The following is a 25,566-nucleotide window of genomic DNA, read 5'->3' as shown; positions in this document are numbered from 1 at the left end:
CTTAAGGTTCGGTGATGTTTCGATATAATTGAATTATGTATGTTGGTAAATGAATGTTGTCGGAGTCCCGGATGAGATCCCGGATGTCACGAGGAGTTCCGGAATGGTCCGTAGATGAAAATTGATACATATGAAGGGTGTATTTGGCTTCTAGAAAGATTTTGGACATTACCGGTAAAGTACCGGGAGTGACAAATGAGTTTCGGGGTTCCACCGGGAGGGGCCACCCACCTGGAGGGGGACCAAATAGGAGTAAGGGTGGCACACCAGCCTCTGGTAGGCTGGGCGGCCAGCCTAAGTGGGCCTATTCCGCCGAAGTGCAAAGGGGGAAGGAGTCCACCAAGAAGGAGAGTCCACCTCCACCAATCCGAATTGGACTAGGAGTCCTCCTCCTCCTTGGTGTGCCGGCCAAGCCCTAGGGGTTTTCCCTAGGGTGCCACCCCTCCCTCCTCCTATATATAGTAGAGGGTAGAGAGTCTAGCCACACCTCAAGCCACGACGCAGCCCCTCTCCCTCCACTACTTTGCGACACCCCATAGGTTATTCCGATAGTGCACGGAGAAGCCCTGTCGGATTAGCTCCACCATCATCACCGTCACGCTATCGTGTTGTCGGGGAGTTTAGCTACTTCTTCGTCTATCTTGCTGGATCAAGAAGGCAGATATCGTCATCGAGTTGCACGTGTGCTGAACGCGGAGTCGTCGTCCGTTCGGCACTGGATCGTGATTGGATCGCGGGAAGGCTTGCGTTGGTTCGCGAAGACGTTCGACTACGTCAACCACATTTCTTAATGCTTCTCGCTTAGTGATCTACAAGGGTATGTGGATCTGATCTATCCTCTAGTAGATGGTTATCGCCATGGATAGGTCTTATGTGTTCGTAGGAAATTTTGTGTTTCCGAGGCAACATTCCCCAACATCCGCGTGCAAGACATATATCATGTGCTCTCAAACGTGAATATTCAAGCCAACATAACAAGGTCTTAAAGACTCAATTCATCACAACAATACCATGGGACAAACACCATATGATCTAACTATATTAACAAGGCCCGTGATATAACAAGATCATGACATCTCAAGAACACGAGAGAGAGAAAGATAGATTAAACACATAGATACTCGTACAAACCCTCATCCCTGAGGGTGGACTACTCACTCCTCATCATGGCCTCCGTTGGGATGATGAAGATGGCCACCGGAGACGATCTCACCCTCCGCCAGGGTGCCGGAATGGGCTCCCGATTGGATTTTGTGGCTATAGAGGCTTGCAGCGGCGAAACTTCTTATCTACGGTTATTTCTGGAGGTTTATACATTTATAGGATTTTTGGGTTCTCGAATCACACCAAGATGGGCCACGAGTGGCCCACTAGATACCACAACGAGCGAGGGGGCTGATGCCCCTGGTTCCTAGTGGGCACCAGGGGGGCCTCTGTTGGTTCTTTGCTCCAATATATCTCTTTTCTTCCAAAAAATCGTCAAAAAGTTTCGTCCAATTTCGAGAACTTTTATTTCTGCACAAAAAGCAACACCACGGTAGTTCTCGTGAAAACAGTGTATGTCCGGGTTAGTTTTAAATAAATCATATAAAGTGCATCGAAACCATATAAAAGTGTTGTAAACAAAGGCAAACATGGCATGGATACTTCATAAATTATCGATACGTTGGAGACGTATCATCGCGCGCCAGTTGTACCCAAACTTTATCCACATAACGGTCATATCATTGGGGCATTTATGTCAAATCATGTCGGGATTGCTCCCATGCTATAAATAGCCGCCCCCATAACCACTAGCTGGTTGGCTGCTCTGCAAGAGAACTTGACACTTGTCATTTGAGAGCAACCCATTCCTCTAAGACTTTGGGAGAAAATCATCACGGAGGAAAAACCCGAAGCACCCAAACCAAAACCCAAAAACCCAAATTGATTGAGCATCACTCAAGAGGTCGTTCCTGTGTGGAACCGACGCTTGTTACCTTTGAAGACTGTGCATCTTCCAAACAGTTAGGTGTCACTGGTCTAGAGCATCCAGCAGTAAATTGTGGATTTATGGGTGACCGAGTTTGTGAGGGTTTGGAAGTTTGTCGTGAAGACTTACCACGAGTGTTGGGCGAGGACTGGTGTCCTTAGATTAAGGAGAATACGATAAGGACTTAGTGTCCTAGTAGTGTGTGTCCTTTGGTTTAAATACCAAGCCACTCCAAACCATACGTAAGACTGTCACAACAGTTGGAACTGGGACAACAAATCAGTGTCTTCATTGAGTACCTGGTTCTAATTCCTTAACCCTTCTATTTCCTAATTTATGTGTTGATGAAATTGATTATTACCATTTGAAGAATTTGACTAAAGACTTCCACAATTTCCTCATCTCAAATTGTTCACTTCACTTGTTCTGCACCTGCGTATCCTGATCACGCTACTCGCAATAAGCATCTGTTTCATTTCTTCATGACGACTATGCTTTCGTTGTGTTACGCTTACGCTTGAGTACTTATTCCGCTGCAAGCTATTCGTGACTAAGAAATTTCCTCACCAGCCAATTCCTCAGCGATGAATTCATAAAAATCGCATATTCACCCCCCCTCTAGTCGATATAACGCACTTTTACTTGGGCCCAACTAGTTTGGGACACATACTACAATGGCTCAATCCTACACGCCTCTGAACCTTGTGGTTCCTTATGGTGGCATGACCTACTGCAGCTCAACCCCATCTTTCGAGGGACTATCAATGTAAAATTCAATGTGGCACTTCGACTTTATTTTGGAAATATTGATGGAACCAAAACATCCTCTCTGAGGCATTCCCTAGAGCATTATCATACACCACCAAGGATGATTGGTTTCGTTATTTCCTCCTTACCACCGACATAACTGAAGTTTTTCATATGCCATTATCAATACAAGTACATTATGAGGTGAAACAAATACAAACAAAGGTCCTCGACACAAATATTTCTGTCTAGTCGCATAACATCTGGACATACATATGGGGGGCACAAATATTTGGACCAGCGCATAGTATGCCTTCTACTTCACAGGTGTTCAAGCTCATGATGCTTACAAGTGGTTGTGCAAATCCAGGAGCATACCATAAATTAAGGCATTGACTACTCTTATCAGATAGACTTAACACGCGAAACATGCTTAAAAGGCACCATTACAACATAGGTGAATGCCTTGACTGCCTCCTTTGTGGCTCACACATTGAAGAAACAGCGGAACACATTGTTTCCTCTACACTTTAGCACAAGGTGTTGGCAGCTAGCGAACATCGACTGATCCCACCATGGCGATAGATTACAACTCGTCAATCACGCTAAAATGAAGAGATCCACTCCCATGTTCGTGAACATTTGCTTAGGTGGTTGCTTGGAGCCTCTAGAAAGAACGCAACTACCATTATTTTCACGTCCATCCCTCGATGACCCATGTGTGGAAACAAAATTCAAGATTGATTTCGCCAGTTTATTACTACTCTTGTTAGAACCATTAATTAGTTGCAACCCTCCTGCTTTTCTTTAATCTCCTGAAACTTTCACACCCCATAGGTGGTGTTGCAAATATGTACTATCATTGAATCTTTAATACATATGCAGTAGGAGCCTCTCCTATTATTTTACCGGTCAAAAAAATTGATTATCAACACTGAGCTTTGACTACCATCCCGACCCCCTCTTGAAAAATATGTTACGGTGATGCGGATTTTCAACATTCACGATAAAATAATTAAAATGATCATTTATCAGTTTTTGTCAAAGAAAAACATTAACACATACAACTGTTATGTACAACAGTGTTTTCGGTGGGAGCTCCTAATTGGTGTTGCACGCGCTAGTTCCCCTAGCTCGCGCCCACAGACCATCACCCCGTGGGCCGGCCCATATAGGAGCGCTTGATCGATCGCTGGTGGGTTCGCTCCATCGATCGCTGGTTGTTCACTCCGGGTCGAACGCTCGTGAGCTCGCTCGAGTCAACTGTTCATTAAATATGAATAAATGAAAAAATCGCAAATAACAAAAAAATTGTGAGTTCAAAAAGTTTCTGGATTTTCAAGAAAAAATCAAGAAGTTCTAAAAAGTTCACCAAATTTAAAAAAAGTCCGTGCAATTATGAAAAGTTCGTTGAAATTTGAAAAAAGTTCATCGGATCTGAAAAAAGTTCATCAAATTTTAAAAAATGTTCATCTAATTTTAAAAAAGTTCATCGAGTTTGAAAAAAATAGTTCAGCAAGTTTCAGAAAAACTTCATTAAATTCAAAAAAGTTAATCAGATTTTAAGAAAGTTCATTGAATTTGAAAAACAGTTCATGGATTGAAAACAGTTCAACGCTACTGAAAAAAGTTCATCATATTTAAGAAAAGTTCATAAAAATGAAAAGAAAACATTAAATTCAAAAAAAAGTTCATCCATGTTAGAAAGTTCATCGAATTGAAAAAAGGAACAAAAGTTCTCTGTTTGAAGAAAAAAGTTCTCGAATTAGAAAAAAGAGAGGCGGAGAAAAAAGAAAAAGAAACAGAGAAAAATGAAATATGAAAAAAAAATGTAAAGAATAAAAAAGATAAGAAGGAACAAAATAGAAAAGATATCTAAGTAATCACAACAAATTGAGGTGGTCGAGTGGTAATCCAGTCTTAGAGCATCTCCAACAGCCGCGCAAAAAGGCGCGCGCGATAAACATCCATTTTAGCGCGCGCGGTAAACATCTATTTTAGAGCATCTCCAACAGCCGCGCGAAAAGGCGGCAGCTCGCGCGTCATTTTTGCGGCGCCGCGTCCCGCGCGCCTATAAAAGCGCAGCGCGCTGCCGCTCCCTGCGACACCGCTCCGCTCTCTCTCTCTCTCTCTGCCTCTGCCTCTCGCGCCGCCGCCGCCCCAGCGCGCCGCCCCCGACGCGCCACCATGCCGCCGCGCCGTCGTTCTGCGTCGGGCTACCGCGGCGTCCGCCAGCGCCCCAACGGCGGGTTCTACGCCGAGATACGCTCCGGCGATCTCCGGCTTAGCCTCGGAACCTACGACACGGCGCACGAGGCCGCCCGCGCGTTCGACGCGGCGACGTGGCGCCTAGACAGGCCGCGCCGCCAAATGAACTTTCAGGACGTCCACACGCTCCAGCAGGCGTTAGACGTCGCCCCGCCGTCTCGTCTAAACTCCGCACAAGACTGTGCGGAGCACACTGCGCTGCAGCGCCGCCTCGTCGTCGCCCAGGAGGACGAGCGGGTCATGGCGGAGTGGCGCCGGCGCCACCCGGAGGACGTCGCCTACGAGCAGGAATATTGGGCAAGGCGCCGCGAGGAGGACACGCGCCGGCGCCGCGAGGAGCGGTTGGACAGGCGTCGGCGGAAGGCATTGGCGAGTGTGCAGGCCGACATCGTCAATGCAGTCGGGAGGTCCTTCTTCACTGAAGAAGATGAGCGTTGGTTGGACATCTGGCTGTCAACCTCTGACGACACCAACGACAATGATGATGGTGCAGATGATTGGAGCGACTGGGATTAGTTTTATGTTTTCGAACTATCTAGAGCTATCTAGTTGCAATCTATGTAAAATAACTTTGTATCCTTTTTATTTTAATGCAATCTATTTATTAAAAAATGTTGTACGCGCGCTGCATTATAGCGCGGCTGTTAGAGCCAGCGTCTATCCTCGCGCTAAACCAGCCGAAACGTGCGCGGCAAACGCATTTTTGAACGCGGCGCGTAGCGCGGCTGTTGGAGATGTTCTTATACTGGACACCCATGTCTTTGGTTTAGAATCACCGTTGTAACAAATTGAGGTTGTGATTCGGTTCGAATCACCGTCACAACTGTTTTTTCAGTATAAAAGAAAATGTTTTTACAAAATGCACGTTAACCAGCGCCTGCAGCGTCAGATAGCATTTTCCGTTTTCGGCTGCATGAAGAAAAACATATCATACATCAGGTGGGCCGTAGATCTGGGCCCGTGCACTTTCAAGCCCAAAACTGACAAGAGCCCACCCATTGTATATAACCCAACCCTGAGCATCGTCCGCTCCTGAACGCAACGGTCTAATCGACGAGTTTGAATCCTATCCCTCGCCCAACGGTAGGCTTAGGAGCGGCACACATGGCGGCGGCGGGAGACCTAGCGGCGCTCGACGCGGAGACTCTGGCGCTGCTGGGGGGAGGGCTCGATATGGCGCCGGTGGCCGTGTGCGGCGAGTGGGAGACCTTCAAGGAGAACGTGCGGCCGCTGAAACGCGGGCGGAACGTCGGCCTCCTCAACCAGGCCCTCAAGGCGCACGCCGACCCCGCCCAGCGTGCCGCCCTCCTCGCCGAACGCAGGTACGGATCTTTCTCAGCACGGGCTTTCGTGGTTCTTGGATGTATATTTTTTTCCCTTTCTGGTCGGGGTTTCTTGGACAAGTGTCTGATAATATTGCTTGTACGGTGTTTGATGAATTGACTGATCCAGGAGGATGATCGAAGCAATCGATGAGTACCAAGGGGAAGATCCGCTCCAGCCGTGGGTAGAGTAAGTTCTACTTGATCCATCCTCCCCTTTCTGCACAGGGTCTCTTGGAAGCTCTAGCTAGAACTTGGAGTGCAATGGTTGCTCCTTGCATCGATTCCTACAAGCCCGGTGCTCATAGCTCTTCTACTCCGCTTTGCCTGTGTGCAGCTGCATCAAATGGGTTCAGGAGTCGTTCCCGGCCGGCGGGGAGTTCTCAGGGCTGGTCGTCATCTACGAGCAGTGTGTGCGTGCCTTCTGGCATGACGAGCGGTACAAGGACGACCTCCGGTACCTCAAAGTGTGGTTAGAATACGTGAGTTGCTGACTGAATTCGGCTTGATCTATTTTGTAATTCCGAAGCGTGTATATTTGACCTGCAGTTTGGTTTCCAGGCTGGGAACTGTTCGGACGCTGAGGTGATATTCAGGTTCCTAGAGTCCAACCAGATTGGTGAGGGCCATGCTGTTTTCTACATTCGCTATGCGTTGCTAATGGAGTCGAAGAACAAGCTTAAGAAAGCTGACGAGATCTTTGTTCTTGGAATAGCTAGGTGAGATTCTTCTTATGAGACACCGGCACTTCTATGTTTCGAAGGTTCTTGGATTTGGGATTACTTTGTAGATTCAAGCACCCGTAAAAATATGTCTTGCAGGATGTATTAGTCTGCTATAAGACCAATTGCTAATTTCGTCTAAAAATATCAATTGCTAATTTGATAGTCTGAGAGTGTCGATGTAGATGTTTGTTACGTATCAGTTTCAAGTCTGCAAGTGATCTATCCTGAATTTCTCGGAGTCCTGTATTTTACTGTTCTTCAGGTCCAGATCGTATGCACCATTACACACTTTACCTACATAGTACTTGACTTATTATTACCTCATCTCTCTTCCACTAACTATGCAATTGTGTATATAATTGACTGCGCTGGTGAAATTTTATCCTTGGGTTGTTCATTCTTTTTCCATCAGGAAAGCAAAGCCTGTGGAGAAGTTGGAAACTACATACAGGGCATTTCTTCGGAGATCAACCAAAAAGAAGGGACACGAGGTGCTCTATTTGTATTATTGCGACCTCTTTTTTTTCTGATCACCACTCTTCACTGAATTGTTTATTATCTCTTGTAACAGGATGATACGGCAAGTGACAATCAGCCAATACGCAAATTCGGTAGTGACTTGAACCGTGGTGACACCAGTAAGCGTGTTGTGTTATTCTGTCATTAAACATCAACTTCAAGTGACTGGCTGGGTGTAAACTAATCTTGACTTCGATGTGGCAGGAGGTCAGCATGCAGAGAATTCACACCTGTTGGCAAAGCCTAGGGTAACGCTGCAAAGGTTAGTACCATTAGCATGTAATCAGACAAGCTATCTAGCCAAACCAGGAGGGTTTCTTGACTAACACTGATTGTATTGGCAAATTCTCAGATTCGATTTTAATACGCAAATTTCAATTTACAAAGAGAACCCATTACCAAGTCAGGGTCTTGAGAGAGCTAGGAGCAAAGACAAGACCTGGAACACCCTTGGAACACAAGCAGATAGAAACAAAGAAAATAACATGATGCCTGCCAGATGGACTTCCCACAAGGTATTTTTGTAGAGCCACTAGAATTCTTCAAAGAGCAGATTCAGATTACTATTTGTGATAGTGATACTTTTCTGAAGGACAGACTACTATCCGTTCAGTAAATTTAATGGAAAAGAGACTGTCATGACCTCTTCCGTTCACAAACTGATGATGACATTTCATTGATCAGATTCCACCGAAGGTAGCAGCACGGCCAGCAGTTCCGCCAGCTCGTGTCAGCTCCATTGAGGTCTTCATAGATGACGAATGTGCCGAGTATGTTATACGACATCCTTAAGTTATCAGATTTCAGTGAGTCACTATACAAACATAAAAAGTGTTTCTAAATTCCTTTTTGATCATCTTAGGGAACCAGCCCCGCCTCAAGTGCCCAAGAGTCCAAAACCATCTGTTCTGAAGCTTAGGCAAGCAACAAGCAAAAACCTTAAGAAGTAAGAATAGTTCACTGCTGCACCTTTTGTTTCCACGCAATAAGCAACAAGCAAATGTTTTCTTTGTCAATGTGTGACCATGCTGTTTTCTTCTTTGTACAGGGAAACAGAATTGCTTAAGGAGAACCCACTGCGCAACTTCCCGCTGAGCAGCCTTAGATAAGTAAAAGTTTTTTTTTGGATGACTTGTTGTTTGAATCTGTGCCTTTATGACAAATAAGCTTTAGACTCTAAAGCTTATAGATGCACCAAGCATGTAGGCTTGATTGTTGTGATCCATGTACTAGTTTGATTGGTTAATCCCCATCGAGGTGAGGATTGAATAAATTTTCAGTGTTGCATGAATTGTTGAGGCTTGATCACAAGAGTACACTGATTTTGTTTTGTTTGGATGTCTATATGACATAGAGGGGTTCACAAAGTAATTTAATATTGCCAGCTTCTAGTGGCACCTATCTCTTTATTTTGTCTGAACATCCAGAGATGTCAAATTGATGTGGAGACAGCCTGATTATTTCCTAGCAAAGAAAGAACACTAACGGCATTAGATTCTCCAAATAATACGCAAGTGCCATCACAAACAAAACGTGACTTGATGCAAGTGGGTACATGACACATTGGATCAAGTATTTTAGTCATGGCAAGCCCCCATTCTCAACAGCTCCCATGTCTTGTACTAAGCTTGAGACATTTATTTTGGAACGAAAAAAAAAACATGATTTTCTTCCATGGATCTCCACTCCATTGCTGCAAACTTCATCGGGTCCTGTCAAGCCCCGCCACAGGGTACAGAAGAAGGCGACGAAGCCGAAGCCGATCATTGTTGCCATTTGGGCCTTGTTTCCCGAAGGATCTTGATGCGCCCAGGACGGGACGGGACAGATCAGGCGTGTCAAAACTCACAAGCCCAAGATTTTGAATAATGTGTGTGCGTGCGTGTGGTTTTGCTCTTATCGTTATTATTGTAATCTCCATCTCGCTGAACTAACTAACAAGCATGAACGAAACCGTGGAGGGGCACACGGATTTCGTTCCGATTCAGTTAGCAGCGCATTTTACAACGCATCAGCAGCAGCAGCAGCCTGCCTAGTACACGACAGGATCAAGGGCGCACAGCATGACATGATGAGAGAGCATTCCTCCGAAAGAGGATGGAGCCAAGAGAAATTTTCCAGGCAGAGAGTAGTTTTAGTTTATGCAGGCGATAACGTATTTAAAAACAGCGGGCTGGCCGCATCCTTGCGTCACACAATGTCTTACTTACTGTATATCACCTGACCGGCGCCATTTTTCATCCATAAGCTTTAAAAAACGACAAGAAAACGACGGGCAAACGCTCGGCGCTTACTGTAGAACCCTCGAACCCTTAAATGTAAAACCAGTTTTAAGGGTTAAGAATTGCCCATTTTTGACACTTTTAAGGGTTGAAAAACAGGGGCAAAGACTAGAACCCTCAAACCTATAAGGGTTGGGTTTGAGGGTTCTAGTCTTTGCCCCAACCCCAACCCTTAAAACTGTCATTTGGCATTGCATAATTTTCACAAGACAAACATAATAAACCTTCAAACAAACACGGAAATAAAGATCATTGATGCATGGTTTAATAGTTTTTACATAACACAATCATCATCTTCCCCCTCTCATCGGCACCATCACCAAAAAGTTGCACTTGGCGCCATTTCCTAGACCACTTGCACGTCCATCAAGCACCTCCATTGGAGTCATCCACACCGCCATCGCCACCACCACTTATCGAAGTGTCACCTCGAAGAGTAGAGGACGCACCACGGAATATCCTCTTCCTCTCTGCGATGTCCTCCTTGTAGTCCTTCCACCATTGCAATTGTTCTTCATCCATGTCCTTCTTCCTCAACCTCCTCGGTGAATGCCTCCTCCCCTATCTCGGCCACCTCCTCCTCGTCATCCCCTTCATCCTCCTCATCTTCCTCAACCTCCTCACCAAAGGGTTCTAGAGGCGGAGCCCCGAGGTCCACCTCCGCGTCTTGAAGGAGGTCCATGAACGAGGTTGGGGTTGCCATTTCCTCGAACACCTCGTGCGCGGCGGGAGGAGGTTCGGCGACGGCGACGGTCGGGGCCGCGGGCTTCTTCCGCGCCGCGACCTTCTTCCGCTTCGAGGATGCGTCAGCGACCTTCGAGGATGCCCCTCGTGGCCCACGCGAGGAGACCTTCGACCGGCTCTTCTTCGCGGGGGGCGAGCGCGGTAGCGGCCGGGGCGGGAGGAGGCGGTGCGAGGCCCGCCGCCGCTTGGCCCCGACGTGGGTCGCCGCCACCACGTCGGCCACGGTGGCCGGGGCGGGTGTGGGGGCGGGGGCGGGCGCGGGCGCAGCGGCGCGGCGGCCGGGGCGGGCGGGGCGGCTGGCGCGGGGGCAGCGGGCACGGCGGCCGGGGCGGGCGGGGCGGCTGGCGCGGCGGCCGGGGGCTCCATGGCAGCGGGAGGACGCGGGAGGAGCTGGGAGGCGGGGCGGTTTTCGCTCCCGCGAGATGTGGGAAGTGGAGTGCGGGTTGGGGGGAGTTTTCCCTCCCAACCCTCAGTTCTACAGGCTGGGAAGGGGTTTGCGGGTTAGACCTTTAATTTTTTTTACGGGTTTAAGGGTTTTAGTCTACGTCGTTTTGTCGACGAAAATTGTAAAAAAACGGTTATTTTTAAAGGTTTGAGGGTTTTAATAGAGATGCTCTTACCGGTGCGCCGGCGCCACGCCTATATAACACACCGCGCATACATACACAACACAAGCTCCGTTCAGGCCAAGCAGTGCCAAATACATACACCAGGCGCAAATGGTCCATCAGGCGAGGCAGGGCCGGCGAGGCCGCCGGCTGCGGCACGTCCGGCTGGGGTCGCTGCTCCGGCTGCGGGTGCGGCTGTTCCGGCTCGCCGGCCTGGTCGTCCGATGCATGGAGGAGCTCAGGTGCTGCCCTGGGATCAGGAGGCGGACCACGCCGGGATCAGCGGGACAGCCGGCGGCGCTGCGGGGGACGGAGAGCTCGGCTTCGTTCCATGCGGACCAGGCCATTGCTGACTGCTTGGAGTTCATCAAGAGGTCCTACCTGCAGCAGCCTGTGCAGGATGATGACCACCATACGACTTTCAGCTCGTAGATGGTAGTTTGTTTGTAGTTACCCCTTCTTGTGGTGGGTGCACGAGTTGACTTTGCATGTCTCACTTTTGCTACCTGCTGCCACTTTCTTGTAATGCTACCCCTGCTTATTTCAAACGTGGACAAATGTTCTTTTTTACGCCTAAAAGCAAATGAACAGATGTAAGAAAGGCATGCCTGGAACTGATTCTTGTCACATTCGTATAAGTGAAGGGAAAAAAAACTGTGAAACTCCTACCAGAATAGTTAATGTTCTATGCCATCGAAATGTCATTTTCTTGGTCAATAACTTGAGTGTTGATGGCTCGTTGGGCGGTAGTTTTCAACAAGTCGGTGAACTTAGAGTCATGGACAGTGATCTCCAAGTGTGTATATATCCAACCTTCGCTTTCCAGAGCAGTTAGCTACTTAGCCATAACACAAAAGAATTACAGGATGACGGCAGCTCGTGTCATATACCTACCCTTTCAGACATGTCTATTTCGTTTAAACCACAGATTATTCATCTAGCTAAATCTTCATTCTTATTGCCATGAAGACACGGTGATCACAATTCAACGAGGGCAGGAAGATTAGGAAAATGAAGAACTTGGTAGATGACTCTTTATTTTAGTCTTGGTTCAAAAGAAAACCCTATACAAGGCTGTTGTTAAAAGGGAAAAGGAAGGCTACATCCCAAAATTTTGGTCACTGATGAACAGACCACTCCCTGGTAGAAGTACTCCAAAGCTGTTGATGCAGGACCTCCAAGTCAGACATACTTTGTTGCAATACATCCATTTGCCTTCAATGCCAGCAGCGTCGACGATAACCCCCATGAATCGAAATTAATGTTAGGAAAAAAGGGCAAATGCCCTTCAAAAGGTCTCCTCCCTCCAGGTATCTGAGTCCATGTTACATGACGCTGCAACACTGACACAACTATATTAATATCCTGCACTATGCTTGAAAATAAGTTGATGTGCCAAGAAACAGGAAGAGGTTTTACCTTCAACACCAGAATGCTAGAGGAGCAGGTTTGAATCATTTACGGCACTGTCAAGCTGTAATCTTTTTCTTATTCCATATTTCTATGTAACCATCAACCAAGTTACCCTACCAAGATGGAAGTGACAAAATTGTACAGTTGCTGAACCATCAATATATGCTATACGGAAATTATAGGGCCTACTGATGACTGAAAGATATCATACAGTGCAACCTGAACCTCTCTAGAGCTATGCTCGCAGCGAACAAGATTAGCTAATAAAGGGAAAAGGAGAGGCAAATTCCTCCTAAAGCACTCCCTCTCTAGACCACCAAGTAAACGCATTACATGAAGGACCAATGGGGTTCTAGCAGACAGTTCCTCTTTCTTAGAGGCGCATAAAGGCAGCGCCCAGTGTACAACTGGATCTTTACAAGAAGCATCCTTCGATGGTTCCTGGCCTGCACAGTTCAGATACTTCCGTAGAATTTTCACAGAAACAAGCATAATTTGTGACTCGATGTTCATTTCTCGTGACAAAGATGGGTTGTCATGAAGCAAAGCTTGCAGAAGTTTGAGGTAGCTCTGGTAAGACTCATTCTCGAAATGGATGACTGCTGGCTCAGATATCTCCAGAAGGGAGCATGCTTTGTGGAATTTGATGTGCAGGGCAAATTCAGAATTCACTTCACTTGCATGGGACGTAATGGCTGATAGCATCTCCAAAATTATGCCCATATGCTCAGCACAGAAGGATCTCCTGTGTGTCTCATACAACTTAACGATTCCCTGCAGAGAAGCCACAGAATGGTGAGTGTGATCTTATTGGCATGGCGAACACAAATCATGAAGGCAAACTTCCTGTTGTAATTTATTTGTTCTAATTCTTGGGTGTGCAAAGCAAAGCAGAGTATTGAACAAAATTTACAAAGAAGGACATGATATACAAGCGATCAGCATCAAAGTAAACTGGCACAAGGTTTGAAGTACCTGAACAATTAAGAGTTGCAGAGACATATGGTTCTTCATCTTGACAATAGCATAAGACGATGTTTCCATATTAGCTTCCTCTTCATCCTCATTGTATATCTCAGGATCTGAATATTTCTCTGCTTCAGAGTAAGACTTGTTTCTTTCTGGAATTTCAATATTTTGCATCATCTTAACTATTTTGTCGAAAACAACCAATGTGTGTGCTGCTGATTCTTTAAAGCATAATAAGATCCCTTTCCATTCGTCCTTAGAGAGTTTGCTTGCAAGCCCTTCTGTTAAACGCTGAAAAACAGACATACCAGTGCTAGCAGATTGTCTATAAGCGCTTCTGATAAAACTGGTAACAACAGAGGTAACTCTAGTGAGTTCTGGCCGCATCACATCAAAAAATGTAACATACAGATCCACTAAACATTTCACAGCGACTGTTTTAGTTTCAAAATTCCATGAATCATCCTCGGTGCTACCACTTTGACCATTGGGTGTACAGATTTCACCATTAAATAGAGGATAAATAACAGATCCAAAGATATTGGTCCAAAAGTTCTGAGAGAACAGTTCTCCATGGTCCTTCAAAATGTCAAAGAGTACTTCTACTGCACCTTTTCTGATAGTTGGCCGTGTGTCGGTTGTCAATCTAGCTAGACCTGGAAAAGAGAAAATTCAAACAAGAACTATGTTACGGATGTGATGCATTTCCAAACTGATATACCAGTCTCTGTGGAAGAAAAGGTAGCCTACCAGCAAGCAAAGGAACCCAGAAGTAAACATGATCATCCTTGTGGGCTATGGCATTCCCCTCTGAAGAATCCAAATTATTTGATTGATGGTCGGTATCCTTGTCATGACAGACAAATCCTTCCTCGGCAAGTTTCACAGCACAGAACCGAAGAAAAGCAATAGCATTGAGACTGGCATCACTGCTAAATTTACTACTTGTGAATGTTATAAGACATTTAACACAATCAGTAAATGTTGTGGTTTCAGTCTCAGTTATGTATGGAAAATAGTCCCGGACAATCTTCTCCATAGTTTCAAATGCTAACAGAACAATACTTTTTCGATCATCAGCAGCAGCTGCAGTAAAAACCTGCAAGATGAAAAGTCATAATTATTGCGTGGTAAACTAGAAATGTTCGATTTATTTGTCGAACTAGCTTCTATATGAAGTTATGCTCAATAATCAAGGCAAACTAAGAATAACCATAGAACACCATACGCACCGTGAAAACACTTTTCCATCCTGATTTTATGTTGTTAACGCGACTCAAAACCATTTGGGAGACACATCGAACCACAAGTTCTCGTACTTCTGAAGCATTGCTCTTCTGCATAACCACCGCAAAAGGTCGCAGGAATTCATTCTGGAAATTATAATTTGCCAGTTCTTCTCTTTCAAGAAATTTCATGGCTAGCTGCCTCAAGGAGTCCATAACGAATATTGCCACAGAAAGATTTTCTGACGACCCAACAGACACAAAGAAATCAGATAGAACTTTCCAAATACGAGACCACACCAAACGTATGCGATTCATATTGTAATGCCTGCACAAATCAAGCTCTGAGTTAAACACTTCAAAAAATGTTGATGACATAACTTTATTTCTGGAGATAGGCGTTGCAAAAATCTTACGCAATTTCCACTATCTTTGTTAGGCAGAAGATACGAGGATCTGTAGGTGATTGCAACTCTGTGATTGCGACCTTGCAAAGAGCTTCCACAAAAGCAACAATTGCATTACTATTTAATCTTTGGCTATGAGCAAATATATGATTCAACTCAAAAATGCCAATCTGGTCTAACAGATTAATGTTTGATATGAAGTTGTTAATCTGGTCAGGAGTAACTAAAGGTGAGGCATTATTTTTTGCTGTCGTGCTGTCATAAGATCCGCCTCGAACAGCAGCCATGACAGCTGGATTCTGAAGAGCGTTAGTTCGTTTTGAAGCTGTGTTGGTACTTGATTTCTGTGTTTTTTCTTCTGAATCAACCAGAGGTACTGTCAAAAAGGAAGCATCCGTAGGTGCCCCTTCTCCAAGAAGATGCAAATGCTCAAACCGTGAAAGACATGTTAGCACATGCTCCCAAGCTTCCTGCAAATAATCACCATCTTCGATTGCAATGGATATTATAGCCTGTGAAAAACATAAAGTAGAAAAATTATGACTATAAAATGGACAAATAGGTCCTACTCATACTAGATTCAAGTATTACTTCATACATTCGTTGACGATAAATGATAGCTTAAGAGTATATAATCCAGTGCACAGCGCATCTATGCAAGCGTTCAATTGTTCGATAAGTTCAAGCTCCTACATACTTCTGAAGTCATGAAATCATGGCATCAATGAAATTAAGAGACTACATATGCATACACATTTTATTCTTGAAAATTTCAAGATAGTGCAAGTACGGAAAACTAAGAGCAAAGTGGTCAAAAAGAACCAAATAATGGGAGAAAAAAGCCTCTGCAGAAAACAAGTTTTAGTAAGACTTGTAATGTACTGTGGTATTCCTTCTGCTGCATAATTTTAACACATATAGTTTTAAAGCTCTGTTGTCAAATGTAGAGTGTGGGCGTAAATGTATTTATTCATTACCACCAAAACAAAGTATTCTCTATCACCTTTCAAAAGCAACCTAGATCATGTTTTCTCAGTGTTCTAAAAAATGAACCACCTCATTTATCTTTGTACAAATTCAAAATACATGCTAAACTGATCAACAGAAGGCGTGCCTGATATGCCTTGCATAATATGGTTCTTTTAATCATGTTATGGATTGGTTGAAAATTGCAAAAGAACATCAACTACTGTTTAGCCATCCAAGTTCCTACCTTCACAGCATCCACATTCTTCTGTTTCATATCAGCCACACAATGAAGGTATGTGAACTTGGCCACAGATGTCACAAAGGCATCTCTTTGCGTCTGCATGCACATTACAGAGGTGACATGCACTGCATATCTGAATCCCTGTAAACACTGCGACGTTGCAGCCTTATCATCACATTGGTCAAGCGTCATGCTGAATGCAGCCATCATAGGGGCCCAACAAACCTCCATCATGAACCGCAAAATGGTTGTATCGGTTATAACATAAAATACAGATCTGCACATAGCACAAGATTAAATTAATTAATTATATAGCAACGGATGCAAAACTATTGTCTATAGAAGACTATTGTCGGTCTTACTCTGATTTCCCGCTCTTTGCTTTGAATTTCTCCTGTATGTTCTTGATGAGTAAGTCATTTGCTCCAAGTGCCTTATCTTCAGCCTGTTTCCAGTTGACAAGGTTTATAATATTGTCTAAGCCCAAGAGCTTCATTACACTACTAGGTTGCTTATTTTGTGGAATTGATGAATCAGCGCTCATTTTGATCTCATTTTTTACAATTTGATCATACAATGTACTCAGATAAACTTCAGGCAAATCCTTCCCATCATCAATTCCTCGGTTGTTTCGAATGAAGTCAGATCTAGACATCTGCATAAGGAAAACCCTATCAATGAGCATGCATGCTATTACTGACAACAGATGAAAGTAATCATTTGGCAAACCTTATCCTTGACCATCATATTATGAGCATCAGTATTGAGCATGATTACAGAATAAGCAAGAACATATGCAGTATCTGCACTGGTAAAAGAATTTGGGTTGCACTTGCAGTATCGTTCAGCAAACTTTTCCATGACCCGGTCGATTTTCTGTGCTTCCCCAGGCAACCTGAAACCTCGCAGGTAATATCTAATGGCTTCACCAAAGTCCATACCTTCGAAATTCAGTGCATCGACATATGCATGCATAACTTTGATAGGGAATTCATCTCTTTCACCCAAATAGTCCCCAATCATTGTTGCATTTAAACCAGCAGTGTTTCTCAAGAAAGAAGCAACATCTTCTGGGGATTGACCTATTTTCTTGCTTTTAATGAGAAAATCAATACCCTTAGAAGGTTTTCTGTTAAACATGGAAATTCCTTTCTGCAGGATGAAATATAACATCAGTAACTAGGAATGTGCTCCCTCAAAACACACTACGGGTGGAGGGAATATAAACCAAGCACACAAACATTTATATACCTGAAGTTCTATTTTATAAGCACGGCGTTGCTCAAGTGAGGAAGCATCAGATGTATCTGGGCTATAAGACTCGGTTTGCAGTTCATAATCAATTCCATTCCCATCTTCTCCAATAAGAATGTTAGGACTGTCTAGCGAATTTAATGAGACCTCGGAAACTTTGGGTGAAAAATCACCAATTCTCAACTGTTGGTCCATCCATGAACCCATTGATTTGAGTATGGTAGCAAGGCACTTGACTGACTCAGTCCGAAATGTTTGGTCTTGGGCTGGGGTTAATGTTGTTGTGGCTCCAGGAGTAACCCCGAGAGCAGTCTTTAAAAGTCCATTGACAATCCTGCAAATATCTGCTGGAATTAGAAGTGCTTTAATATGTGATGAAAAGAGAGAGAACCACAATTTTCACAGGACTGTGCTCTCGCCTTAATGCAAGGCTACCCTGGCCCTCTATTGTTTATCATTTTTCTATAACTTGCAACATAAAAGGAATTTACTACTCGTCAGAAAGATATTTGCATACCTTTCGAAAACATTTGGTGCATCAACATCACAATCGTAGCTCACAGAGATATCAATAAGAACCTCGTTTTCGTGGTGGTTAAGCTAAGACTACAAGGTTCAGCTGAGGCAAAACACATATTCTTTTTTCCAGGTTCTGTGAGGGTAAACTGAGACTGAACTGCCGCTCGTTTACTTGCTGATCAAGGAGGTCATTTCCACTTACTCTAAGCATAGAAGGGAGAAGGTTGAAAAACTAACAAAAAAATTGTCTTCAGTCCTACTTACTTTGACTTGCCCCAGGAAACTAGGTTCAGCCCTCTATTGTTTTTCATTTTTTATAACTTGCAGGCTTGCAGCATAACTGGAATTTACTACTTATCAGGAAGGTATTTGCATACCTTTCGAAAATATTTGGTGCATCAACATCACAATCGTAGTTCACGAAGATATCAATAAGAACCTGAGACTCTTTACAGATGTCCTCCAATAAATTTAGAACTGTCATTTTCTGCAGAAAGCTAGGCTGATGTACATTCTCAAGAACCCTTAGGACAAGCATGGGAAAAAATATTCCAATTTCCTCTTTCAGCCCAGATCTAAATCTTGACAGCAAACCCACAAATATGGAGCACAAAAGCTGGAAAATACTCATTGCTGACAAGGCACTGTTTTTCAACAAGGACAAACAAAGATACTGCTTGATTGCTCCAAGGTACCTGCAGGAAAAGGAAAAAAAAAACTTCAGTATGTAAGTTTTTACTCACTTGTCAAGATCACCCTAAATTGGAATGTTCCTTTATAAAAAGAACTAAAGAAAACCTAGTAATCTCTCCTACATAATTTTATATTGACCAGAATTTGTGTGAATAGTGATATTCATATCACAACCTCAACCACACAGGCTTTCAATTGTTCTGTTGGAATTATTCCTTGCCATTTTCATGTATACACGTTCATAAATGTTAAAAGTTCCATGTGCGCTTGCAAGAAGTTCGCTGAACAAAGAGCATATTTTTACCACCACCACTTCTCCACCTTGTATTAGATGATGATCTTCTATTGTACTAGATGATGAACATCTTCTATTATCATGTTGATTATACGTATCAAAAAACTCATAAAAACATGTTGGGACGTACATAAGCAAACCCCACCTGGATCAGGGAAATAATACTATACCCTAATAAATGGGAAGGTGTGAATTCATGAGCTAGTACTAGTGTATGTTTCTGCATTGCCTATTTTATGCCTTCCTTGGCATAGTTGTTTGAGCCATCAACAATCTTGCAATTGACTGCAGTAGAAATACTTGTGCAGATAGAAAATGCAACAAGTTGAACTGTTGTTAAAATGCATATAATAAGTGAAACAAGAGCAATCGTGATCATACTTTTCATTGATTCTCCAGAATGGGCCAGCATTGTCCACGACCATCTTGAGCAACTCGAGAGATAACACCTTCCCCCGCAACAGCACCTGGTCCTCGGGGTTATCAGGTGTTGAGAACTTCATTGACAGCTTGCAGAGGTTCTTGAAGAGTGCTAACCCATCCTCCCTGATCTTGCTCATCCCCTCATCATCCTTCTCATCCACCTCAGCCATCGCCACCGGGGTCCCTGGCTCCGGGACGTCACTCCCCTCCATGGCATCATTTATAAACCCCTGTGCCACCTGCACGATGCCTGAGTCGTTGAGGCTGCGATCAGACACGTCCATCATGTCCGTGATGGACACCGTGGGCACGCGGACGTCCATGGAGTCCACCTCCACGCGCGCGAACACGATGACCAGCACCTGGGCGAGCGCCAGCTTGGCGCACATCTGGTTGGCGCCGCTGCTGCTGCTCAGGTATATGTTGTAGCAGGTCTTGAGCATTTGGCCGAGGCCGTCGCCGCGGATGGCGATGGAGGGGCAGCGCGCGGCGGCGACGAGCACGCGGAGGGTGGCGAGCTCCATGGCGTCGTCGTTGAGGGCGCCGCAGGAGAGGACGGCGGCGAGGAGCTTGGAGGCGGGGGAGTCGTCGGCGGCGGCGCCGAGGTCGCCGAGGAGAAGGCGGTGGTAGAGGAGCTTGGCGACGCAGTCGAGCGCGGGGTCGGCGACCTTGGGGGAGGCGGACTCGAGCGCGAGGATCAGCGCGTGGAGCGAGGCGGCGGCCGCGGCGACGGGCAGGCCGAGGAGCGGCGAGGGGTTGGGCGAGGTCGGGTCGGGCGAGTGGTAGGAGGAGGAGGAGAGGAGGTCGAGCGCCGACTTGGCGGCGGCGACGAGCGCCGAGTGCTTCCGCCACGCGGCGTTTTTGATGATGCGGTCGAGCGCGGGGCCGAGCACGCGGCCCGACGGGGTTGAGCCGCCCAGCGGCGCCGTGGGGGACGCCATGGCGGGAATGGGGCGCTCCCGGAGGGGAGAGAGAGGGTGGGAGGGAGGCCGCTACGCGCTGGTCTTGGCCGCGGCGGTGGTCATTGGAGGCAGAGAGATCTGAGAGGGACCGGGGGAGGAAGAGGTGTGGAACAAATGGGAATGCGAGGGAGGGAGGTGGTGACGGGCGTGTCCGTGCGTGCGCGTGGGGTGGAATGGAAGAGAGGAAGGAGGAGGGGTAGGACTGGGATTCCCGCCCCCCGCGAGGGCCACTGCCCAACTTTCCTGGGCGGAGCGTTACCCGAACTTAACTAGTGCGGTTTAGCACTCTGCTCCCTGCACTTTCTGGTATTCTCGTCGCCTCGGCTTCTCCCCTCCGAGAGTCAACCCCCTCGTGCCCTAACAGTAACAGCGGCCGCCGTGCCGCACCTCAGCGTCGCCGCCGACGACGCGCTCCCGCCCCCGCCCCCGCCCCCGTACCCTTCCCCAGCGCTTACGCCTCCCGCCCGTCACGCGCTTCGTCCCCGTCGCCGCGATACCCCGCTGACGTTCGCGATTTCGGGGTGCCGCCTGGATCCGCCCCTGGCCGATGGAGTGCGTGGTGCAGGGTATCATCGAGACCCAGGTACTGTGTCTCCTTTGTCTGTTTTGTAGAGATTCATTCATGTGTGCAGTAGCTATCCATTGCTGTTAGGGTAGTGCAAGTGAACTCTACTTGTTGCCAAAAACAAAAAAACATGTGATGTTTGACTGTTTCATACGGAATTGTAACTTGTCAAGGATGCTGTAATGCATGACTGATTTGAACAAGGAGCGGGAAAATCATATGTCAAAGCATAGGCAGAGCGACGATTTATGTGTGGTATTCATCTACTGTATTATGATTCGTCGTAGGATGGCACATCTTCTTGGTGCCTCTAGTGACATGCGCCAACTTTTGTTGATGAGACTTGGCCTTTTGTGCTCTCTTCTTGTATATGTATTTGATAAGAGTTTTGGCACACAGGCCCTTTGGCCTTTCAGGTTGCAGTCATGATTTTGGATATTGATTTTTTTTAGATGTATCCATCGCTTATGATGTGGTATCTAGAATTTCATCTTTACAGTTAAATAAATTCTCTTAGTTTGTTTTGAATATTGATTTGTTGGAGTTGTCACAACAACTATCTCCACACACTAATTTATTTATTATCTTCTCATGGGGAGGGGTCCCTTTAACTGTACTTATGTTAAGATTTAGGCTAGAAGGCGGCAGTTGCCGATCTCAAACCTGGTTAACCCTCCCTAATCTGTTCGGAAGAGGATAATTAACTTCTATTTCTTCTATAAACATGAAGTGGCATCAGAAATTTATGTTCATAAATAATGCTAGTATTGTTCATTGATTCGTTGTCTCCAACTCCCCATCACAAATTGTTAGTCACTTATCAGAATGAAACAACACGACACTTTTAACAAAAATGTCACAAAGTTGGTATTTAGATCATGCTGACCACAATATGTCCATTGCTCCACTTTGAGGGCACTACTTCTTGTATTATAATATATTAGATAGATTTGATGTACAGTTGGAGAAATCACATAATCTGTGTAGTTTGTTTACAGTAAAGGGAAATTCAGTTCCACATATTTGACTCCATTCATCTAGGGTATTTATTTCGGGTTGGAGTTGTCAGTATAACTATCTTTCTGCATTAGTTTATCAATTGCCTTCTCATGAGAAGAGTCTCTATAGCTGTAAGATTTATGATATCCCTTTATTAGGAAGAAAAAAGATAAGATGTATGCTAACCCTGGGTCCGTCAGCTACCTCGTGTTGAACTACAATTACATGTAAAATCCATTCACCTGCTGAGTTTATTTATCCCTCCTTAATGTGTGCTCCCTCCGTAAAGAAATATAAGAGCGTTCGGATCACTACTTTAGTGATCTAAACGTGCTTATATTTCTTTACAGAGGGAGTACTTAAGAAGATAATAAAGTTGTTATTTCTACCTTAAGTGTAAAGTGATATCTGAATTTCATGTTTATAGGGAGTAGATTTTTTATTGGTTCATCATCTCCATCTCCATGACAAATTTGTAGACACTCAGCATGAATTTCGAACACGAAAAAAGTATATCACAAAAATGATGGGTAGATCATGCAGACCACCATATATGGTATGTCAACTGTATTTCTCCACTTTGAGAGCACTACTTATGATATAATATAAAATAGTGCTGTACAGTTGGACGAATCACATGATTATATGTTGTTTATTTACAGTAAAGGGTGGTTTGATTCATCTCAACATTCATTTAGGCTGCATATAGTTTTTATATGTGAATGTCATTACTCTTAACTCTTTTTTTTCCTTTGGGTATGCACTATGCAGCATGTTGAAGCTCTGGAGGTTCTTCTACAAGGCCTCTCTGGTGTCCCAAAGGAACGTGTGAGGGTGCATGAGCTCTGTCTTAAAAGTGTGCCAATGCTAGGTTAGTTTTTATCTTTCTGTTCTCAGGATCATAAGCAACTGTTCATTTTTTAGCAATAAGCAATTGTTATTTTATATCTGCTGACATCTTTCAGTCGTACAGGAGCTGTCCCATCAGAGGTTCGTTTGTTGTGTGATTTAGCTCAGCCTACACCATCCTGGTAACTGATTGTGTAAAGCTGCTGAAATTTACCCTTCATCATGATTTTTACACTGATCTGTAGCTGGTAATGTTTGTATGTATAGGACCATAAGGCATGTTGGTGGCGCCATGAGAGGTGCCGGTGCAGAGCAAATCTCAATTCTCGTGCGTACAATCGTCGAAAGCAAAGCCAGCAGCAATGTGTTGCGTTACTTCTATGGCATCGGCTACAAGTTAGATCATGAAATTTTGAAGGTTGGCTTTGCATTTCGCTTCCAGCGAGGTGCCCAGTTCACCGTGACTGTGACTTCTGCCAACAAGATGCCAAAGCTCCATGCAACCGATGAAGCTGTGCAGGTCACTCCTGGAATACAGCTGGTGGAGATCACAGCTCCAGCCGCTGCTAACAATTACAATGATGTTGTTTCAGCTGTCACCTCGTTCTGTGAATATCTGGCGCCGTAAGTACCCTTGGCCTGAATTTTGATACTCCAGTTAGATGATCCTCACGCTTCTTCTTTTGAATAATTGCCACTCACGTGTGACCACGAACATTGTTGCAGGCTGCTGCATCTCTCCAAACCAGGTAACTCAACTGGAATCGTCCCTACCGCTGGCGCTGCCGCTGCCTCGCTCATGTCAAGTGGTGGTGCGAAAACATTGTAATCTTTGTCATATGTAATCCCTTGGGCGGCATGCTGTTCTGTACTTCTAGTCAGTTGATTACAAATTTACAATGCATGAATAGCACTATGATACCTTGGAATGGTATGATGTAAAAGTAGTATTGTTCCTCCCCACTAAAGATGGCAACCCCGTCTGCTGCTCAATCGGAAACGAGTGGTGATGTGATGGGGCCTAGCGCTGGTGATTTGGATGATTTCTTCGGTCAGCTCAATCTAGCTGAGGAAGAGTTTGACGATCTAATCATTGATGAGGCCGATCCAGTGATTAACGAACGAGTTCGCTGGCTGGCATTGGCCAAGGTGCATACGGAGAAGACCTTCAGCCATGCAGCTTTCTTCAAGGAGATGAGAGCGGCGTGGAATCCGGCGCAACAAGTGAGGTCCAGGGCGGTGGGTACGAATCTGTTTGTTGTCCAGGCGTCCTGCCTTGGGGATTGGGAACGTATGATGAATCAAGGTCCATGGATTTTCAGCCTTGGGGATTGGGAACGTATGATGAATCAAGGTCCATGGATTTTCAGATTCTGGGCTGTTCTGATGCATCCATACGATGGTATTAGTCGGACAGAAGATATTCAGATCGTTCATATGCCAATATGGCTGCAGATACATAAGCTCCCTGATGGCTATTGTGATAAAGCAATCATGGAAAAGTTGATAAAGAAGGCTGGGAAGGTGTTGGATATCAGACTGAATGGAAATTCCCGTGGTGACTATATTAGGGTTAGGGTTAAACATGATGTGAGAGAGCCCTTAACTAAAGATGTTAGTATCATCAGAGGGAAGGAACGGCAAGTTCTTGCAGTGAGGTATGGAAAACTAGCTCGTTTTTGTAAGGCTTGCAGCAAGATTGGTCATGATTTTAAAGAATGTGGTACAGGCATCCACTTAGCAAATGATATGAAGTATGGAGACTGGTTATATGCGGATTTTTCAACAAGGCCACGATCTGAAACTCGGTCTGTACCTGGTTCTAAAGGGGCTGGCCCGGAAAGCAAACCATCAAGTTCGGCAAAGAATGCTAATGGAGGAGAGGATGACCTGAAAAGTACTACATCTAATCCACAGAGAAACGCAGGTATGGATTTGGATATGGAAGCACCAAAGTGTGGTGTATAGCAGCAGGGGGATAAGATCATTCGTAAGCGCCCAGCCTTAAGTGTTGACAGTGAGGTGCCGGCCGCTGGGCTAGCCCCGGTGGTACTTGCAATTACTGATGGCTCCGGCAAGGATCTAGAAACCTCTCCAACGTCTAGTTCGAGCAGCAAAAGGGCAAAGATGGAGAAGAATAAGAACTGTGATATGCATGGATCGGCGGGCTCTCCTGAGGAGTGCCGCCGGGAACAATGAATCTCTTATTTTGGAACTGCCGGGGGATGGGGAACCGCTGGACTATTCGAGAGGTTTGGACCCTCGCAAAAGCCAATTCCCCAAAGCTTGTCTTTCTAAGTAAAACAAGGCAAGCTTCTGACAAGATTGAAGTGTTGAAGTGGCGTTTAGGTTTGAAAGGTTTTCATGGCGTTTGCAGTGATGGTCGGAGTGGTGGTCTAGCTTTATTTTGGGACGAGTCTCTTTAGGTCTCGGTTAGAGACTTGTGTTCTCGGTACATTGACGTGGATGTGATGGATGGGAACATTGGTTCAAGTTGGCGCACAACTTTTGTTTATGAAGAACCAAGGGTGGTAAACCGGCATTTGATGTGGCAGCATTTGTCAAGGTTACGTGCTAGTTCATTAGACCCATGGT

General features: G+C 45.2%; 3 protein-coding genes across 4 annotated transcripts; 2 read left to right on the top strand and 1 right to left on the bottom strand.

The window, feature by feature from the left end:
* The first annotated feature begins 6,021 nt into the window (after positions 1–6,021).
* On the top strand, positions 6,022–8,844 carry LOC123403079 (mitotic spindle checkpoint protein BUBR1). The gene is made up of 11 exons (XM_045097052.1): positions 6,022–6,309; positions 6,440–6,499; positions 6,647–6,791; positions 6,871–7,028; positions 7,447–7,525; positions 7,606–7,672; positions 7,758–7,815; positions 7,906–8,068; positions 8,238–8,323; positions 8,416–8,499; positions 8,602–8,844. Exons 1-11 carry the CDS (start codon positions 6,092–6,094, stop codon positions 8,660–8,662), a joined length of 1,179 nt encoding a protein of 392 aa, XP_044952987.1. The 5' UTR covers positions 6,022–6,091; the 3' UTR covers positions 8,663–8,844.
* Positions 8,845–12,190: 3,346 nt separating this feature from the next.
* Positions 12,191–20,822, bottom strand: LOC123404403 (brefeldin A-inhibited guanine nucleotide-exchange protein 1-like). 2 transcript variants are annotated; one of them, XM_045098326.1, is made up of 12 exons: positions 19,555–20,822; positions 18,563–18,880; positions 17,664–18,000; positions 17,142–17,564; positions 16,775–17,067; positions 16,416–16,689; positions 15,212–15,714; positions 14,802–15,123; positions 14,320–14,668; positions 13,576–14,225; positions 12,607–13,374; positions 12,191–12,530 (listed from the first exon to the last, which is right to left on the bottom strand). In XM_045098326.1, exons 1-11 carry the CDS (start codon positions 20,535–20,537, stop codon positions 12,766–12,768), a joined length of 5,061 nt encoding a protein of 1,686 aa, XP_044954261.1. In that variant the 5' UTR covers positions 20,538–20,822; the 3' UTR covers positions 12,191–12,530; positions 12,607–12,765. The 2 variants fall into 2 exon arrangements, with proteins under 2 accessions (XP_044954261.1, XP_044954262.1); XM_045098327.1 differs by having other exon boundaries at positions 12,191–12,522.
* Positions 20,823–21,053: 231 nt separating this feature from the next.
* Positions 21,054–23,964, top strand: LOC123404404 (mediator of RNA polymerase II transcription subunit 18). Its single transcript, XM_045098328.1, has 5 exons — positions 21,054–21,141; positions 22,894–22,993; positions 23,096–23,153; positions 23,239–23,595; positions 23,698–23,964. Exons 1-5 carry the CDS (start codon positions 21,106–21,108, stop codon positions 23,798–23,800), a joined length of 654 nt encoding a protein of 217 aa, XP_044954263.1. The 5' UTR covers positions 21,054–21,105; the 3' UTR covers positions 23,801–23,964.
* The last annotated feature ends 1,602 nt before the right edge of the window (positions 23,965–25,566 follow it).

This window comes from Hordeum vulgare, chromosome 6H (assembly GCF_904849725.1).
Source record: "Hordeum vulgare subsp. vulgare chromosome 6H, MorexV3_pseudomolecules_assembly, whole genome shotgun sequence".
Lineage (NCBI taxonomy): Eukaryota > Viridiplantae > Streptophyta > Magnoliopsida > Poales > Poaceae > Hordeum > Hordeum vulgare.
Note: the sequence above shows the minus strand (reverse complement) of the source record. Positions and strands in the feature narration are given on the sequence as shown.

What these genes read in the sequence shown, in the direction of transcription:
- LOC123403079 (XM_045097052.1), top strand. Translation starts at nt 6,092, where the DNA reads ATGGCGGCGGCGGGAGACCTAGCGGCGCTCGACGCGGAGACTCTGGCG. An exon ending in CCTAGGGTAACGCTGCAAAG is followed by an intron (nt 7,816 to 7,905) that starts GTTAGTACCATT and finishes GCAAATTCTCAG; the next exon opens with ATTCGATTTTAATACGCAAA. An exon ending in ACAAGCAAAAACCTTAAGAA is followed by an intron (nt 8,500 to 8,601) that starts GTAAGAATAGTT and finishes TTCTTTGTACAG; the next exon opens with GGAAACAGAATTGCTTAAGG.
- LOC123404403 (XM_045098326.1), bottom strand. Translation starts at nt 20,537, where the DNA reads ATGGCGTCCCCCACGGCGCCGCTGGGCGGCTCAACCCCGTCGGGCCGC. An exon ending in CTTATAAAATAGAACTTCAG is followed by an intron (nt 17,565 to 17,663) that starts GTATATAAATGT and finishes TTCATCCTGCAG; the next exon opens with AAAGGAATTTCCATGTTTAA. An exon ending in TGCAACTCTTAATTGTTCAG is followed by an intron (nt 13,375 to 13,575) that starts GTACTTCAAACC and finishes GCTTCTCTGCAG; the next exon opens with GGAATCGTTAAGTTGTATGA.
- LOC123404404 (XM_045098328.1), top strand. Translation starts at nt 21,106, where the DNA reads ATGGAGTGCGTGGTGCAGGGTATCATCGAGACCCAG. An exon ending in TAAAAGTGTGCCAATGCTAG is followed by an intron (nt 22,994 to 23,095) that starts GTTAGTTTTTAT and finishes TCAGTCGTACAG; the next exon opens with GAGCTGTCCCATCAGAGGTT. An exon ending in GCTCAGCCTACACCATCCTG is followed by an intron (nt 23,154 to 23,238) that starts GTAACTGATTGT and finishes TTGTATGTATAG; the next exon opens with GACCATAAGGCATGTTGGTG.